This window comes from Myxine glutinosa, chromosome 7 (assembly GCF_964187855.1).
Source record: "Myxine glutinosa chromosome 7, kmMyxGlut1.1, whole genome shotgun sequence".
NCBI classification, from domain to species: Eukaryota; Metazoa; Chordata; class Myxini; order Myxiniformes; family Myxinidae; genus Myxine; species Myxine glutinosa.
Window position 1 is genome coordinate 93,128,294 of NC_136267.1, and position 19,649 is coordinate 93,147,942.

The following is a 19,649-nucleotide window of genomic DNA, read 5'->3' on the forward strand; positions in this document are numbered from 1 at the left end:
GGGGTCTGATTGTACCAAAACCAGAGTCTGATTGTACAAAAACCGTGGTCTGATTGTACCAAAACCGTGGTCTGATTGTACCAAAACCGTGGTCTGATTGTACCAAAACCATGGTCTGATTGCACCAAAACCGTGATCTGATTGGTCTCAAACAAGGGTATGATTGTGCCAAAACAGGGGTCTGATTGTACCAAAACCAGAGTCTGATTGTACCAAAACGGGGGTATGATTGTACCAAAACCGTGGTCTGATTGTACCAAAACCGTGGTATGATTGTACCAAAACAGGGGTATGATTGTACCAAAACCAGAGTCTGATTGTACCAAAACAGGGGTATAATTGTACCAAAACCGTGGTCTGATTGTACCAAAACCGTGGTATGATTGTACCAAAACCGTGGTCTGATTGGTCTAAAATAGGGGTATGATTGTACCAAAACCATGGTCTGATTGGTCTAAAACAGGGGTCTGATTGGTCTAAAATGGGGGCCTGGATCAAAATGGGTATCAGATTGGATCAAAATAGCGATGCACCCTGTGTGTAGTTCAACGGCCAGTAGAACGCAGAGTGACAGCTTCCTGCAGTGAAAGAAAATCCCAAAATTAATTTCATCCAGATGCAGGATGTTCTCCGTTGCCTTTCCTTCCCCTTGACGCCGATAGTTTGTGATATGCCTCCTATACTCCCTGGAAGAATAGTCCACATCCCTCATCTGTGTCTTCTTAATTTTGCCGAGTTCAAAGGCAAACAAATCACTTCTGTTTATCATCAGCATACCGGATCGCATTATGCTTCGTGCTTTCCCTCTGAAATGGTCCCTCTTTCCCATCACTTCTCATCACCTTGTTCAGCCTAATGTGCCCCCTGACCCTTCCCATATCCCCAGCACAGATTACTTGCCAGCTCAGCTGTTTTCGTCCCACGCCTCCACGTTGCTTTAAAAAGGAGACGTTTTTACAGTGAATTTTACATTCGGATTCGCTGTCAATCAATTGCTTCTCTACCTGACAATGGAGAAAAGAACCATTTTCCATAGCGTTTATGTATATGATGTCATGATTACTTAATTGTGGATAATGACATGGACTAAAGTGTATCTCAGCCTGAAAGCTTGTTCGATTATCTTAGGTGGGCTCAATAAGTCGTTTTTTAAAATATGTAAAACTAGTCAGATAATCCCAGTTGATACTGCTTTGTTCTGTTTTCAGTTTAGGCCAACTATGATGTCATCACCCAGACCATCATTCGGAATGAGAGACTTGGAGATAATTTCCTATTAACAGAGGAGAAGATTTATGTCGGATAACTTTAGCACTATTGCATGGATGATGAGGAAGAAAAGTAAATTGTTGAACAGTGAGTTTGTAGAATCCTCTTTGCTCAAGTTTGTGAGCGAAACGTTTTACCTTCATCATTGCGTTTTATTAACGTAGTGTTATGGAATATGGGGCTTAATTAATGTATCATTTCCAAATTTCTCAGCAGGTATACCACCTTTTGAATATGTAAATTAATTTCATTTAGTACGTATTAAATAAGCGCATGAAAAGGCAAAGGCAAGACAAAAGCGTTATTGTAAAAGTAACCATAGAACTGACAATATGTCGCTGAACTCATGAAAGTAAACAATAAGTTGCTGAACTCATAAACGTAAACAATAAGTTGCTGAACTCATGAAAGTAAACAATAAGTTGCTGAACTCATAAACGTAAACAATAAGTTGCTGAACTCATGAAAGTAAACAATAAGTTGCTGCAATCATGAAAGTAAACAATAAGTTGCTGAACTCATAAACGTAAACAATAAGTTGCTGAACTCATGAAAGTAAACAATAAGTTGCTGAACTCATACACGTAAACAATAAGTTGCTGAACTCATGAAAGTAAACAATAAGTTACTGAACTCATGAAAGTAAACAATAAGTTGCTGAACTCATGAAAGTAAACCATAAGTTGCTGAACTCAAAAACGTAAACAATAAGTCGCTGAACTCATGAAAGTAAACAATAAGTTGCTGAACTCATGAAAGTAAACAATAAGTTGCTGAACTCATGAAAGTAAACAATAAGTTGCTGCAATCATGAAAGTAAACAATAAGTTGCTGAACTGATGAAAGTAAACAATAAGTTGCTGAACTCATGAAAGTAAACAATAAGTTGCTGAACTCATACACGTAAACAATAAGTTGCTGAACTTATGAAAGTAAACAATAAGTTGCTGAACTCATGAAAGTAAACAATACGTTGCTGAACTCATGAAAGTAAACCATAAGTTGCTGAACTCATAAACGTAAACAATAAGTCGCTGAACTCATGAAAGTAAACCATAAGTTGCTGAACTCATGAAAGTAAACAATAAGTCGCTGAACTCATGAGAGTAAACAATAAATCTAAAATGTTATGCTAAAATGTTTTTTTCTGTTTTTGTGCCTCCGTTGACGAAGTCGCCAGAGGCATTGATTATGTTTTCAGCTTGTCCGTCCGTCCGTCCGTGATAGGTTTTCGTTACCGCGATAACTTGAGAATGGCTGAAGGGATCATCGTCAAACTTGGTGCAGGTATGTATAATGAGGTAAAGATGAGCTGATTAGATTTTGGGTTCACAAGGTCAAAGGCCAAAGGTCAGAGGTCATCTTAGGTTTAAAAAAAAATCCTGTTACCGCGACAACTTGTGAACCAGTGATGGGATTCTAACCAAATTTGGTACAATTATGTAGACTGATGTAAAGATAAACTGATTAGATTTTGGAGTCAAGAGGTCAAAGGTCAAAGTCTGCAATATATATGTCTATAACTCTAGAATGGCTGAAGTGATCTAATTCAAACTTGGTACAGATATGTATAATGATGTAAAGATTAACTGATTAGATTTTGGGGTCCCGAGGTCAAAGGCCAAAGGTCAGAGGTCATGTCAGGTAAAAATGTGATAACTTGAGAACAGCTGAAGGGATTTAAATTAAAACTTAGTGCAGGTATGTATAATGATGTGAACATGAACTGAGCAAATTTTGCGGTCAAGAGGTCAAAGGTCAGAGGTCATGTCAAGTTAAAATATGATAACTTGAGAACAGCTGAATGGATTTAAATCAAACTTGGTACAAATATTATAATGATTTAACAATGTGGGCGGAGGCATATCGGTCGACGTCGTCACATCGAAGAGTATCGTTCTAGTTTAACATTGATATCTGTATTTCATTCATAAAATGCAATGGATATCTCTATGCACGAGCATCAAGATGTCGGATCATCCGATGCCCACCGCCGGTCTAGCCTCAGACCACATGCTTTATGAATGAAACATCCATATGATATCATCCCTCCATTAGCAGGCATATATATAAAAAATAATGAAATGGCTTGTTAGCATTCTCATACGGACCTCTGGCTCATGATGCAGGGAACCCAGGATCACAATCTATATAAGTGCAGAGAACTCAGGTGCACATCCCATATAGATTCAGGTAACCCTGATTCATCCCATATAGATTCAGGTCACCCTGGTACACATCCCATTTAGATGCAGGAATCTCAGGCTCAAATCCCATATAAATTCGGGGAAGCCAGGTTCACATCCAATATAGATGCAGGGAAGCCAGGTTCACATCCAATATAGATGCAGGGAAGCCAGGTTCACATCCAATATAGATGCAGGGGAGCCAGGTTCACATCCAATATAGATGCAGGGAAGCCAGGTTCACATCCAATATAGATGCAGGGAAGCCAGGTTCACATCCAATATAGATGCAGGGAAGCCAGGTTCCCATCCAATATAGATGCAGGGAGGCAGGTTCACATCCAATATAAATGCAGGGAAGCCAGGTTCACATCCAATATAGATGCAGGGAGGCAGGTTCACATCCAATATAGATGCAGGGAAGCCAGGTTCACATCCCTTATGAACAGGAAGAAGATGCGTGGAACTCAGGTTCAAATCCAATATAGATGCAGGGAAGCCAGGTTCACATCCAATATAGATGCAGGGAAGCCAGGTTCACATCCAATATAGATGCAGGGAGGCAGGTTCATATCCCTTATGAACAGGGGGAAGATGCATGGAACTCAGGTTCAAATCCAATATAGATGCAGAGAAGCCAGGTTCACATCCAATATAGATGCAGGGAAGCCAGGTTCACATCCAATATAGATGCAGGGAGGCAGGTTCATATCCCTTATGAACAGGGGGAAGATGCATGGAACTCAGGTTCAAATCCAATATAGATGCACGGAAGCCAGGTTCACATCCAATATAGATGCAGGGAAGCCAGGTTCACATCCAATATAGATGCAGGGAGGCAGGTTCATATCCCTTATGAACAGGGGGAAGATGCATGGAACTCAGGTTCAAATCCAATATCGATGCAGAGAAGTCAGGTTCACATCCAATATAGATGCAGGGGAGCCAGGTTCACATCCAATATAAATGCAGGGAAGCAGGTTCATATCCCTTATGAACAGGGGGAAGATGCATGGAACTCAGGTTCAAATCCAATATCGATGCAGAGAAGCCAGGTTCACATCCAATATAGATGCATGGAACTCAGGTTCAAATCCAATATAGATGCAGAGAAGCCAGGTTCACATCCAATATAGATGCAGGGAAGCCAGGTTCACATCCAATATAGATGCAGGGAAGCCAGGTTCACATCCAATATAGAAGCAGGGAAGCCAGGTTCACATCCAATATAAATGCAGGGAAGCATGTTCATATCCCTTATGAACAGGGGGAAGATGCATGGAACTCAGGTTCAAATCCAATATAGATGCAGGGAAGCCAGGTTCACATCCAATATAGATGCATGGAACTCAGGTTCACATCCAATATAGATGCAGGGAAGCCAGGTTCACATCCAATATAGATGCAAGGAAGCCAGGTTCACATCCAATATAGATGCAGAGAACTCAGGTTCACATCCAATACAGATGCAGGGAAGCCAGGTTCACATCCAATATAGATGCAAGGAAGCCAGGTTCACATCCAATACAGATCCAGGGAAGCCAGGTTCACATCCAAATTCCAATATAGATGCAGGGAAGCCAGATTCACATCCAATATACATGTAGGAATGCCAGGTTCACATTCATATAGATGTAGGGAATCTGGTTCACATCCCATACAAAGGCATGGAACCCAGGTTCATATTCAATAGATGCTGGAAACCCAGGTTCAAGTCCCATAAATCCCATACACCATACTTGTTTGTCCATTGTCTACTAAATTTTTTTAAACATTTGTAATCTGTGTTTTGTACACAGAACAAAAGGAACAGTAGAAAGAGATGGGTGAAATGCCAACAGCAGGGAGAAGGGACAAAATAGAGTAAGACTTAGGAAAGTAAGGGATGGGGGGAAGAATGAGTGCTAGCAAAGAACACAGAGTGGTCAAGATGGATACAGCCGCAAACTCTCAGGAAGGAAAACCTGGAAACTTGGAATGAGGTGGGCCTGGGGAGCATTAACTGGGGTAGAAAAGATCATGGTTTTGGTTGAGGGATCATCTGGGATGGTGGTGAACTGCTGTCTTGAAGACCTGGAGGGAAGAGTAGGATTGAACAGAATGTGGCAGTTGGTTCCACAGGTGGGAAAAAAGAGGAACAAATGAGTGGAGGTGAGCAGTGATTCTGGATTAGGGTAGTTTCGCCAGAAGTCGGTTCATGGTGGACCATGTGTGCCCTGCAGAAACCTGGGGGAGGGGGTGGGGGGAAGGGGTTAAAGCACGGAGAGAGCAAAGGGTGCAAGACCAGAGAGGAGGTGGTAGAAGACAGAGACCACCGACCTGTCTGCAATGGGAAAGTGATAGGCCCATAGACTCTACTTCACTGCGGGACATCCCAATGATCTTTAAGGCGTTGGTGCTTGAGGAGGGGCGGGCAGTACCCCCATCAAGCTGCGGATGAAGGCCTTGTAGATGGATAGGAGTTCAAGTGTGCCAAGGAAGGACTTTGCATGATGGAAGATTCCCAGTCGGCGACTGTCTTTGGAGGCCAATTCTGAAATGTGGTTTGCCCAAGAAAGATCATGGCTGATAGTGAGACCTAAGAGTTTCAGTGATTTAGCGTCTTCAAGGAGATTGTTAAGAAAGTAGATGGATGGTTTGCCAGACAGTCCTTTTGGAGAGAGATAGTGAGAGTGTGAGATTTGTCAAGATTGAAAGACATATTCCAAGTGTTTTGACCAGCTTGTTTGAAGAAAGAGAAGAGGCTGCTGCCTGCCTGTCTGAAGGATGAGGGACGTCATGGCAGAGGGTGGAGTCATCAGTAAATAGATAAAGGGTATTTTCCAGAGAGTCAGATAGTTCATTGATGAAGATCAGGATTAGGACTAGCATAACACACTACCTTAGGGGACTCCAGCCTTGACAGGAAGAGGATAATTATGAAGATTCTGTTGAGAGCGACACGCTGGCTATGAGAGTAGCGGAAGCCAGAAAGCCATATGTGGAGTCTGCCGTGGATGCCATAGGCAGAGAGTTTGGAGAGCAAGGCGGGATGCCAGACTGTATCGAAAGCTCGAGATATGTCCAAAGAGACGGACCTGATCTCATGTCTGACATTGAGGACCTCCATCCATTGTTGGGAGAGCAAATAGCAGCATGCGTACGCTGATGCAAAAGCAGCATAATTTCCTCATAATTCATGTAAAAGTACACTGGTGTCTACTAATGTCCTTGTCTCCTGCATGTGATAAATGTGCCATCTCCTCCATGAGACATAGATAATTACAGATAAAGATAATGCGACGCCGCATTATATTTCATCTGAATGGAAAAATTGCACCAATTAGATGAATGGTTCCTGGTGTTGTGAGCTAATTCGATTATATATCGATGTGCAATGGGGCACCAACAATGATGATGTTTTATGCATTTTCTCATTGGTCTAGATCACGTGGTTAACTTTTCCTCAGACCCTCGGTATATTTAGCTCATACATGATATTGTGGCGGACACAAAAGCCCACTGGCGTGGTGACATCATTCCACGCACCAAGTGGGCGGTGGCCACGCCCGAGGGGTAGGCGTGGCCTCATGATATACACCGGGCGACCAGCCCGGAGGAGTTCAGTGTTACAGTGTAGTCTTACAATAAAGACGTTTATATGTTACCGCTTGTCCGCTTCCTCCTTGCTCACAAGCAGCGCGCGTAACGCCGCGCTTTACTGGTGACCCTCGACGTTGGATCTGCCGGAGCGATCCTTCCACACGCGACGCCATCGCCATGGCCGACTTCGTCAAACTTCCGGAATTTTGGGAGGCTCAGGCCGAAGTCTGGTTCGTCCAGGCCGAAGCCCAATTTCAGCTTCGGCACCTCACCGGCGATGACACGCGCTATTGCCATGTCGTCGCCTCCCTCGGGCCCGGCACGGCCGCTCGAGTTGTGTCCGTCCTTCGCCACCCACCGGACGGCCACAAGTACGAGGCACTCAAGCGGCTACTCCTAGCCACGTTCAGCCTCACGGACGACGCACGGGCCGACCGCCTCCTGGATCTCCCCGAGCTCGGTGAGACGCACCCGTCGGTCCGAATGGACCATATGCTGTCACTGTTGGGCGATGAAGCCCCCGGTTCGCTATTCCGGGCGCTTTTCCATCGCCAACTTCCAGCGCAGGTTCGCCTCGCGTTGGCCGGGACCGGGCTAACGGAACCCCGAGCATTGGCGGCCGAGGCGGACAAGTACTTCACCGCTTCGGACACGCGGGCGAGCGTTGGCGTGGCCGTCACGGCCTTCGACGCTGATGTTCAGCAGCATGTTCCACAGCATCATCTTCTACAGCACGCTGATGTTCAGCAGCATGCTGATACGCACCTCGTGAACGCCGCCACGCCCCGCCCACCGCCGCGGCGAAAACCGCCACCGCGGGGAAACCCGTCGACTCCACCGGCCTGGCGGAGCCAGCCGCGCTCCTCCAGCTCCACCACCTGGTGCTGGTTCCACGCCAAGTTCGGCCACGAAGCTCGGCGGTGTCATCCGCCGTGCTCCTTCAACGGGTCGGGAAACGCCCGGGCCGGCGCTCAATTGTGGCGATGAGCGCCGGCCGTTCGAGCAGCCTGCTGTTCATAACGGACACCTTCTCCGGGCGCCGTTACCTGTGCGACACGGGAGCGCAGGTGAGTGTCATTCCCGCCGGCACGTCAGACAAGCACGCCGCGGGTGGGGGCCCCGCGCTGCTTGCCGCGAACGGGACGCCCATCCGTACGTACGGAAAACGCTGCCTCTCTCTGCGGTTTGGAGGGCAGGTTTTCCGATGGACGTTCGTCACCGCCGAAGTGCCCATGGCACTGCTTGGCGCGGACTTCCTGTGCGCTAATGGGCTCCTGGTCGACGTCAAGCGCAGACGGCTTGTCCAGGCCGAGACGTTCAGCTCGCTCGCTTGTGCGTTGCCCAGCTCAACGAGCGGCTTGCCAAGCGGCTTGCCGAACGATTCGGTTCCGGCCACGTTGGTCTGTACGCTTCCGGCAGCGGACGCATTCACCCGCCTCCTCGCCGGCTTCCCGGCCCTCACGCAGCCCACCTTCTCGGTGGGGGCCGTCAAGCACGGGGTGGCCCATCACATCCCCACCGTCGGGCCACCGGTCTACGCCCGGGCACGCCGCCTCGAGCCGACGAAGCTGGCGGTGGCAAAAGCGGCGTTCGCTACCCTGGAGCGACTCGGCATCATTCGGCGCTCAGAGAGCGCTTGGTCGTCGCCGCTGCACATCGTGCCGAAGCCCGGCGGGGGATGGCGACCGTGCGGGGACTATCGCCGTCTCAATGACGCCACGACTCCCGACCGCTACCCCGTCCCCCACATTCAGGACTTTTCCGCCCGTTTGGCGGGCAGGTCCTTCTTCTCGAAGGTGGACCTCATACGCGGCTACCATCAGGTCCCCGTCAGGCCGGAGGACGTCCTGAAGACGGCGGTCATCACGCCATTCGGACTCTTCGAGTTCCTGCGCATGCCCTTCGGTCTGAAGAATGCGGCTCAGGCGTTCCAGCGACTGATGGACAGCATCCTGCGCGACTTGGATTTTGTCTACGTCTACCTGGATGATATCCTCGTCGCCAGCGCGTCCCGCGAAGAGCACCTACGCCACCTCCGCACGCTCTTCGAACGCCTGGGCCAGCATGGCCTGATTGTGAACCCCGCAAAGTGCCGGTTCGGCGCCGCCACAATCGATTTTCTGGGGCACCGTGTCACCAGGCACGGAGCCGTCCCCCTGCCGGCCAAGGTGGAGGCGGTGAAGGGGTTTCCGCGCCCCCGCACGATCAGAGGGCTGCAGGAGTTCCTGGGCATGGTGAACTTTTACCATCGGTTCCTGCCCCGTATCGCCCAGCTCCTGCGCCCCCTGCACGAAGCTCTCCGAGGTAAGCCGGGCAAAGGCGACGTTACCTGGACCGAGCAGATGGACACGGCGTTCACGGGCGCGAAGCTCGCCTTGGCTAACGCCACCATGCTCGCGCGCCCGATGCACCGATCGCCCTCACCACCGATGCCTCGGACTACGCGGTGGGCGCGGTGCACGAGCAATGGGTGCGTGGAGCTTGGCAACTGCTGGCGTTCTTTAGCCGGCAGCTTCGCCCGCCCGAACGCCGTTACAGTACCTTCGACCGCGAGTTGCTCGGACTTCACTTGGCGGTCAGGCACTTCCGCCATCTGCTCGAGGGCCGGGCGTTCACTGCCTTCGTCGACCACAAGCCGCTGATCTTCGCGATGGGCAAGGTCACCGAGCCGTGGTCGGCCCGGCAGCAGCGTCACCTCTCGGCCATGTCCGAGTACACGACGGACATCCAGCACGTCGCGGGGAAGGACAACCCGGTGGCGGATTGCCTTTCCCGGGCCGTCGCCCACGCAGTCCACCTCGGCATCGACTATGCCCGGATGGCAGCGGACCAGGCCGCTGACCCCGACGTCCAGGCCTTGCGGACCGCCGTCACGGGCCTCCGCGTCACCGAGGTGCCGTTCGACGGCGCGGGCGCGGCCCTCTTGTGCGACGTCTCCCTCGGGCGTCCTCGCCCCATTGTGCCCGCGGGCTGGCAGCGCCAGGTGTTTGACGCCATCCACGGCCTGTCCCACCCGGGCGCGAGGGCCTCCCAAAGGCTGATCGCCGACAAGTTCGTCTGGCATGGCCTCCGGAAGGCCGTCCGCGGCTGGGCCAGGACGTGCCTCGCGTGCCAGCGCGCCAAGGTGCACCGGCACACCCAGGCCCCGTTGGCCCCGTTCACGGTGCCGGAACGCCGGTTTGACCACGTCCACGTGGACCTGGTGGGACCTCTGCCCCCCTCGCGGGGTTTCACCTACGTCCTCACCATGGTGGACCGCACCACCCGGTGGCCGGAGGCCGTGCCCTTGGCGTCGACAACGGCGGCCGATGTCGCGCAGGCTTTCATCGCCACCTGGGTCGCCCGGTTCGGCGCCCCCTCAGACATCTCATCCGACCGCGGCCCCCAGTTCACCTCGGAGCTCTGGGGGGCGGTTGCGCAGGGGCTCGGGGTCCGGCTGCACCGAACCACGGCCTACCACCCCCAGGCTAACGGCCTGTGTGAGCGATTTCACCGCTCATTGAAGGCCGTGCTCCGGGCCACCCTCCGCGACGGCGGCTGGGTCGACAGGCTCCCCTGGGTCCTACTGGGCCTCCGGACGGCGCCCAAGGAGGACCTGCGCGCATCCGCGGCGGAGTTGGTCTTCGGGCAACCGCTGCGGGTGCCGGGCGAGTTCCTCCCCGACTCCACGGCACCATGGTCCGCGGCACAGCAGCGCTCTGCTCTGCAAGAGACCGCCCAGAGGTTCGCCCCGGTGCCAACGGCATGCCACGGGCACCCACCGACGCACGTCGCCCCGGAGCTTCGCACGGCGGAGTACGTCTTCGTCCGCCACGATGCCCATCGGACACCACTGCGGCCCCCGTACGACGGGCCTTTCCGCGTGCTGGAGACCGGGGCGAAGCACTTCACCCTGGACATCGGCGGTACTCCTGACCGCGTTTCGGTAGACCGCCTCAAGCCGGCCCACCTCGATGTGGACCATCCACCGCCAGTGGCCCGACCCCCACGTCGGGGCCGCCCTCCTGCGGGCGGACCCCCGGCACCGCCCAGCCCCGCCGCCACGGCGCCCCCCAGTCCTGCACCCATCCCAGGGGCAGCCAGGGGCATCCCACCTGGTATCCCTGCACCCCGGACGCCGCCGATCGCCAGGGGGCGCTTCGGCCAGGTCATTCGTCTGCCCCGCAACCTGGCCCTCCAGGTGCTCGGGAATTCTGGGGGGGCGCGTGTGGTGGACACAAAAGCCCACTGGCGTGGTGACATCATTCCACGCACCAAGTGGGCGGTGGCCACGCCCGAGGGGTAGGCGTGGCCTCATGATATACACCGGGCGACCAGCCCGGAGGAGTTCAGTGTTACAGTGTAGTCTTACAATAAAGACGTTTATATGTTACCGCTTGTCCGCTTCCTCCTTGCTCACAAGCAGCGCGCGTAACGCCGCGCTTTAATATAATCATTACTGGGAGGATATCAGGCCAGAATAAATGTCCATTTTTAGCCCCCACACACAAAGCGAAAAGTGGGGTTAAGCAATTAGGTCATGTCTGTCCTTCTGTCCATCTTATCAGTTTATGATCATCAGTTTATGATCGAGGAACAGCTTATTTCAATTTAAATTGAATGTTATATTTTGAACAGGAATCGGTACATGAATAGAAAGACAAGTCTTTCATTTTACCGTATAATGGCTGTGAATTCGACACGATCGCACATGCGCAGAGAGGAGTGAGATAATTTTTTTACTCTGTCTGGCTGTGTGGCAGTCAAACAAAATTGAAAATCGTTCCAAATGGGAAAATTCAGGTTTTTAAAGATGTCATAATGGACACAAACAACAGGCAAGAATACCCAATGTAAAGGTGTTATAGAAAATCGAGGTAAACCCAGAATTAATTTCACTACCAACGGCACCCGCCCTAAGGGCTTCAATTGGGAAGCCCAAATGAAAAGGCAAAATATCAGAAATTGAAGGCTTTTTTTATTTTAAACGATTCATATAAACATCCGTTGAATCATATCACACGCAAATCATCAAAATCTAAACAGTACATGGCACCCATTTTGAAAAAAGATTGAATTCTGCAAAACAGAAGCGGTCGCCACACGTCTTTCTCAGTCGCACGTTTATGTGTGAAGAGTGTGCGCCGAATCTGTAACACAGAAGCGGCCGCTCCACCTGTTTCTCAATCGCTTTGCACACGCTGCCGTGTTACTTCGGAGCCGCACGTTTATATAGGAAGAGTTCGTCAGGAGTCGATCTACTCTCTCCTGGTACGTAGAGTTTCAACAAAAGCCACATCACTGTTCGTATCGGTAAATATTATTCCATCGTGTTTGGAAAAACTGGAAAAATTGGAAAAATTGGAAAAACAATAGCCTATTTTACTCCAGGGGGTCCTAGGATTACCCACCCAAAATATTGTTGCGATCGGTTCAGCCATTTTTGCAGTACCTTCAAACGGACAGACGGATGGACATTTGGTGAATTATTGTAAGATTATACACCTTTAAACCTTTATTTATTTAGAATTATATATTTGACACTGTATAACACAAATCACCATTATAACACTTCCATATATATATATATATATATATATATATATATACATATACATATACAGTAGCATGAGAGGACGTGGCATGTGAGATATACATTTTTGGGTGTTAGGATGAAGCTACCAAATGGCTATGTACATCTATGAACCGCCTTTAGAGGCCATTTTTTCCCCGCAGGGTGGGAGTTGGCCTTTTTTTGGGCACCGTGGTCCCCTTTTTTTTGAAGCAATGTTTTCTTGCCGGATGCCCTTCCTGCCACCAACCCTGTTAGTCGCCTCTTGGTCACACAGGGAATTACCAGTGAACTGGTAATCAATTTGCCGACCTCGGAAGGATGACAGGCTGAGTCAAACCCCCTGGCGTTAAATCAGCGACCAACCAGGATTTAAACCCAGGATCCTCGGATCCCAAGCCGGCACCCTAACCGCGAAGCCAACACCAGGCTTCCCTATGTACATCTATGGTGATCAATAAAGCCTCCATCTCCTAAACTAGGTACCACATTTTTTCTTTTTTGGTACTTGTCATTATCCTTCAAAATGGCACGTATGAAAGCAGATGACGTGGCAAAACTTCTCATAGAGACTGATAATGATGATCATGATTATTACATAGATTTATGTTCACCGAAATCGTATGTTGTGTTATCTGGCATGACAGCATATCCTGTTTACAATATAGTGTAATATTTTCTATGAGAATACTCGAAGAGGCCGAATATTGTACACCCAGCTCTGCGAGTATACTCATAGTCGGCAGTCAACGTGTTGAAATCATTGCTTTATTAAAATTGTAGTACTGTATTTACATGAACATTGTGCAGGGTATTGTGTTCTATGAACTCTCGAGTTAGAGATCCAGGAAGGATGCATTGAACCTGATTCCTGATTGGTGGAGAATGTTCATTGGCTCACTCAGTCCATGAAGTGGGAATTTGCCAAAAATTCCATTTCCTTCTTCTTTTCTTTTCTTTTTTTACCTCGTCAGCTTGATACACTGGTCAACAATTCATTTTCATCAGATATAATTATAGGTGGGCGAGATAGCTCTTGGTACGCTGATTCTAAATCTGTTTTTGGTTTTCCTCTAGCACATACATGTTTTTGTGATGAGACGGATCAAATTTGAAAGGTTATTGCCTTTTGTGCAAAACTGGTCTAGAAAAGTGTGTTTACATCTTTGATGAGAGAAAAAAGTTCGATTATGTCAATCAGGTAATCGAAGTGTCATTTGCTTTTTTAATTTAATCTGACAAAATCTACAATTAAAATTCTTTTCCCGTTTCTCATATTTAAAATTGCAGCTCTGACATACTTAATATAAACATAAAATATATTATTTTCACTTTCACTTTGATATTCCCCTTATATGTAAAATTTCCTACCCCCCCCCCCCCCCCCGCCATCCCCCCCTCCAAATCAATTAACCCTCCCCACAATACCTCTTTTACCAAAGTTCTTATCATTCTCTCTCTCTCTCTCTCTCTCTCTCTGTCTCTCCTCTCCAGCCTTCCCATTTGTCCAACCACCTGCCTATTTGCATCCGGTTGTTTCACGAACACCCAAATGTTAGTCTTTAACCCTTCTATCCTCCATCCCCTTGTTCTTCCATGACTCTTTCACTTTTGAACACTTGTTAAAAAAGTTTTGTATCCAAAGAACAAATTCCCTTATTGATGCCATGACATGCATTTGGTTTTCTTCTCCAGCATTCCCGTGCCTTACTCCCTTGGGAATGGAATATGGTGGAATTCCCGATGAACGTATTTCAGCATCATCCACCTATTACAGTAACGTCTGGCTTCCTCACCAAGCCAGGCTTAACTACCCTGTCAATGGCTGGACCCCGAGCTCTGACAGCACCCGCGAGTGGTTGCAGGTGGGGAAAATCTTTGTGCTTGTTCGGCCTCTGGTTCTCGAACACAAAAACTTAGATGTCTCTTGTGAACTTGTGAACTAACTTGTGGTTAAAAAGTTTGTCACTGACATTGAAAGTGAATAAACAACTAGCAGGGAGCATCGTTCTTCAGATTCCACAAAGTTGTAATAACTATGTATAACTTGCATTGTTTCTCCATTGTTCGCATTCTACAGAGCAAACCCTTTTTTAACCCCCCCTCCCCCTCCCCCACCCCTCGCCTCAATCCTCAATCTCTTCAACATTGCTGGGACATAGACTATAGTTAGCCTCACCTGTTCTCGAAGGGATGGGAGAGATTATTGCAATCAGTCTCTATGCCAGTGAGTGTGTCTGCGCACAGATCTACATTGATACCGATCGTTCGTTCTCAGATATACTGTAATCTATGTACCTTGGCGAGGCTCTGCATTGATAAGTGCTCAGTGTTGGTGGTCATTGCATGTGACTGGATGATATCCAGGTGATGCTAAGGTCATACCATGGAGTATATTTCATGATAGACCTGTCACATGTTGTAGTAACTGTATTATGGACAAGCATAAATCTTCATCTCACTAAGTTTACAAAGTTTAAGCTGCTTGTAGAATTTCCTTAGAAGTGAATAACACAATCATTCCACCCTTGAGAGCATTCATGGTGACCCTGTCTGGTCAGGAATGGCTATTGATGAAACTGTCTGCACAACTTCCCTGCAATGTGTAAAAGTCAAACTTTGTCTTCTTCCAAACTCTTCCATGTGTCTTGAGTTTTTTGAAAGAAAAATGTTTGGTTTATTCTTTTTAGCTCTCTCCTAAATCCTCCTTTGCCTCTCTCAAAAAATGTTTCCCTGCGTGTTGCTGAACACCTGGAAATGATCAAATAGAGAAACAAACATGACTGTGGAAAAAAATGCAACTCAGCACCTGAACACTTGTCTCTGATCACCCCTCCCTTTGTGTTTGTTTCTCTGTCTTCCAAGGTTTACTCGGCAGTGTTTTTTTATTGCAACTCATTTACCACTGCACACTTAGGTCACCCTCTGTCAGCAACACTTTACAGTTTTACAAACTGCACACTCTGGCACACAGTAAATAACAAAGTGCTGAGAACTCTTACAAGTGTGTGTGATTTGCATTCGAATTTTAGACCTGGCCAACCGGTTCATAAAATACTTAGGCCAAAACTAACCCCACAAGGCGGGATTAATTGTGGCTATTAAAGAAGTCGTATAAGTATCACTATGTACATGTGTGTAATCACACACATACATACATACATATATGCATAACTTATTTAATGGCTATGTATATACAGCGTATACAGTATATATCTATATATATATATATATCTGTGCAGTGTCTGTGTTGTGTTGTGTTGTCTTGTCTTGACTTGTCACTGAACTACTCCCTAAAACTTTTGTGAAATCGTACCAAACGTCTGTTATGCACATATCTATCCCGTCGGTATGTCCTAAGGGTATTTGTTTTGAAAAAATTTCCAATTTTTTTTTTTGGGGGGGAATTTTTTGGGGACAATTTTTTTTTCAACTTAAGTTTTCAACTTCAATTGTTTATAAAATGTGATATCACGTATATTACAAATACATTTGTGCAAAATAATTGTTTGAATGATGATTGGTTTAAACCATGACAAAATGGCAGCTCGGGTACAGTCATTTATCTACAGTATATATCTACATATCTGGGCAGTGTCTGTTATCACTGAACTTCTCCCTGAAACTTTTGTTTCCGTGGTTGTGAAGTGTTTTTAACAACGTGGTGGTGGTTTTGAATCACGTGGTGGTGAGGTATTTTGAATTATGTGGTGGTGAGGTGTTTTTAAATCATGTGGTGGTGATGTGTTTTGAATTAGTTGGTGATGAGGTGTTTTGAATTACTTGGTGGTGAGGTGTTTTAAATTACGTAGGTGGTGAGGTGTTTTAAATTACGTAGGTGGTGAGGTGTTTTGAATTACATGGTGGTAAGGTGTTTTGAATTACGTGGTGGTGAGGTGTTTTAAATTATGTGGTGGTGAGGTGTTTTGGTGTTTTGAATTACGTTGTGGTGAGGTGTTTTGATTTACATGGTGGTAAGGTGTTTTGAATTACATAGGTGTGAGATGTTTTGGATTACTTGGTGGTGATGTGTTTTAAATTAGGTGGGGTGAGGTGTTTTAAATTACGTGGGGGTGAGGTATTTTAAATTACATGAGGGTGAGCACACATTGTACATTGAATGGAATTCACTCCGACACCCTTCCTGCACACAGCACACGGCCACTTCCCAGTTATTTCCACCTCACCACATGCTTTACTACATGCCATCACCTTCCTTTTTCCGATATTCACCTTCAGACCTTTTGTCTCCATACATTCCTTCCACTTGTTCATCTTCTCCTTCAGTCCATCCATACTTTCTGCAATCAACACCAGATCATCTGCATACAACAACTCCCACGGTAAACCCTCCTTCACGTTCTGAGCCAGCACCCCTGTCACAGCTACAAATAGTAGTGGACTTAGTACCGACCCCTGATGCACTCCCACATTCACCTCAAACCCACCACTGTTCCCGTCCTTCATACTTACAGCTGTGCACGCTCTTTTGTACATTGTGTTATGGATTCGTCACTTCCATTGTTGTGGTTCTCATCCACTGTAAACATTTTTGGTTGCATGTACTACTATTGTTGTCATTTAAGTGAAATAGAGATTACTATTTTCAAAAGGTAAAAAAGTTAATGTTTTAAAAGAAACCGGAACCGGACGAAGACGAAGAGGAAGAAGAGGAAAAGGAGGCGGAGCGAGTGAGTTGGACAAGAAGCCGAGCTGCTTTGAGGTCTTGAGCAAACGTTGGCGAACGAGGGTCACGAGTGATCTTCGGGTTTCCCGGGAAAGGGATTCCTGCAACAGAGTTGTTATCGCTGTGACAGATCAACCTGCGTGTCAGGTTTTGCGGTTGATTCCGAAGAGAATCGTTGTTTGAGGGCAGTTGCGCCTCGAGAAGAGGCCCGTTGGCCGTTTTTGTTTCGCGCCTGATTTCGCATCACTCTGGGCTCTTTGCCTCACTTCAACCATTTCACCGCATCCAGAAGTTAAGCTGGTGTGTGTGTGTGTAACGTGGATTTTGAGTGGAAATTTGCGGTTTGCCGGAAAGGGAGCCGTTGAACGTCCATATCCAAAGGGGTGATTTCCCAGTCGCCTTGAGAGCACCTTTACGCATCTTTGGCAGCGTGACTGTCACTGTCAACCGAACAGGATTCTGGTCTCGATTCGACATCATTCTGACTATCACTGGAGCGTGGATCAACTTTGGCTTGAAGCCGGGATAGAGACATTGGGGATGTTCTTTTCGCTCACTTGGAACACAGAGAGTTATATTGTACGAAACTGATGGTACCATCATAGGAATGATATATTTTTGTTGTACAATTGATTACAATTGTTTTTTGTACTGTTATTCTTGTGTGATCTTAATACAACACTTGTTTGTTGGTAACAATTGGTGTGGTTTCACCATTGATCTTTGACATACAGAATAACACATCTTTCTGCCGTGACTCATCTCGGGGCTCGGAGGTACACCGTGACCGGGGTTTGGGGAGGAGCACGTAACAATTGCCATCACGACTCTGATCAACCATTCCTCCACTCCTAACTTCCTCAATGCCCATGTCACTACTTCACGTGGAACCCTATCGAATGCTTTCTCCAGATAAACAAACCCAAGAAACAACTTCATCTTCTTCTCCATGTACTTCTCCTGCAACTGCCTCACAAAATAAAGCGCGTCTGTCGTTCCTCTTCCTGGCATAAATCCAAACTGCATTTCGTCAATCTTCACTTTCTTCCTTATCCTCCTCTCCAACACCCTTTCCAATGCCTTCATTCCATGCTCCAATAACTTTATCGCTCAATACGAGGCACAGTCCAGAGGGCCACCTTTCCCCTTGTATAGAGGGACGAGGGTACTCAGTTCCCAATCCACTGGAATGCGGCCTTCTTTCACCACCAGATTGCAGATCTCTGTCATTCTCTTCACACCCCAATTTCCCACTGCCTGCAACATATCTCCCACAACTCCCGTCGGCCCTCCCGCTTTTCTACTCTTCATTGCTTTTATCACTTCCTCAACTTCCTTCTCGGTTATCTTCTCTGCCGGTCCTAAAACTGGGTTACTCTCTATGTTGCCATCCCATTCATTCTCTGCATTCAACAGTATTTCCATATATCTCTTCCATCTTCCTTTAATTCCATCTGGATCCACAACGATTTGTCCCACTTCATCCTTCAAGCAACTCACCCCCATCACATCACACCTCTCTTTCGCTATCTGCTTTGCAATCCTGAATACCGCTCTCTGACCCTCTTCCAAATCCAAGCGTTCTCCGAACATTTTCCGACATGCCTCCTGCGCCTTTGCTACCTCTTTCTTTGCAGCCTTTTTGGCTGCCTTATAACTTTCATGTTCTGCCTTTCCTGCCCCCGTACCCTTCACCTTCTGACACTCCTTGAACTTCTTCCTCTTCTCATCAATGTTCTTTCCAACTTCATCATCACACCACCATGTTTCTGAGTGCCTCGGTGGTCCTTTTGTCCATCCACATACCTCACCAACGGCTCCCAACAGACTATCTTTCATTGACATCCAACTACTTTCAAGCTCAAGCACATCATCCTCCACCATACTCAGCCTCTCTTTTAATGCCTCCCTCACTGTCACCTCTTTCAACCTCCACACCTTCATTCTCGGTTGGTACTTCACCCGCCGAGCTCTCCTCACACCTTTCACCCTTATGTCGCAGACAACCAAGTGGTGCTGTGAAACAGCCTCCTCCCACGGGATCACCTTTGTGTCCCGGAGGTGCCCCCTATCTCGCCTACGCACGAGCAGGTAGTCAATGGTTGTCATCGACCCACCTGACGTTTATGTAACAAGCTTATTATCCTCTTTCTGGAACTGAGTATTACAAATCAACAATTCAGCTCCATCAGCAAACTCCAAAATCCTTTCACCTTCTCCATTTCTAACACCATATCCGTAACCCCCATGAACTCCCTCAAAACCATCCATACTCCTTCCCACATGTCCATTTAAGTCTCTTCCTACCACAACAACTTCCTCATCTTTCACATTTTGCATCAGCTTCTCCATTGCACACCAGAACTTGTCCTTC

General features: G+C 47.7%; 1 protein-coding gene across 2 annotated transcripts in view; it reads left to right on the plus strand.

Moving 5' to 3' along the window:
• Nucleotides 1-19,649, plus strand: part of LOC137431417 (neuropilin-1) — an 83,108-nt gene that overhangs the window by 30,909 nt on the left and 32,550 nt on the right. For both annotated transcript variants that reach the window (XM_068122713.2, XM_068122714.2), the window contains exon 6: nucleotides 14,284-14,453. In XM_068122713.2, the coding sequence (XP_067978814.1) occupies nucleotides 14,284-14,453 (170 nt within the window). The remainder of the gene's footprint in view (nucleotides 1-14,283; nucleotides 14,454-19,649) is intronic.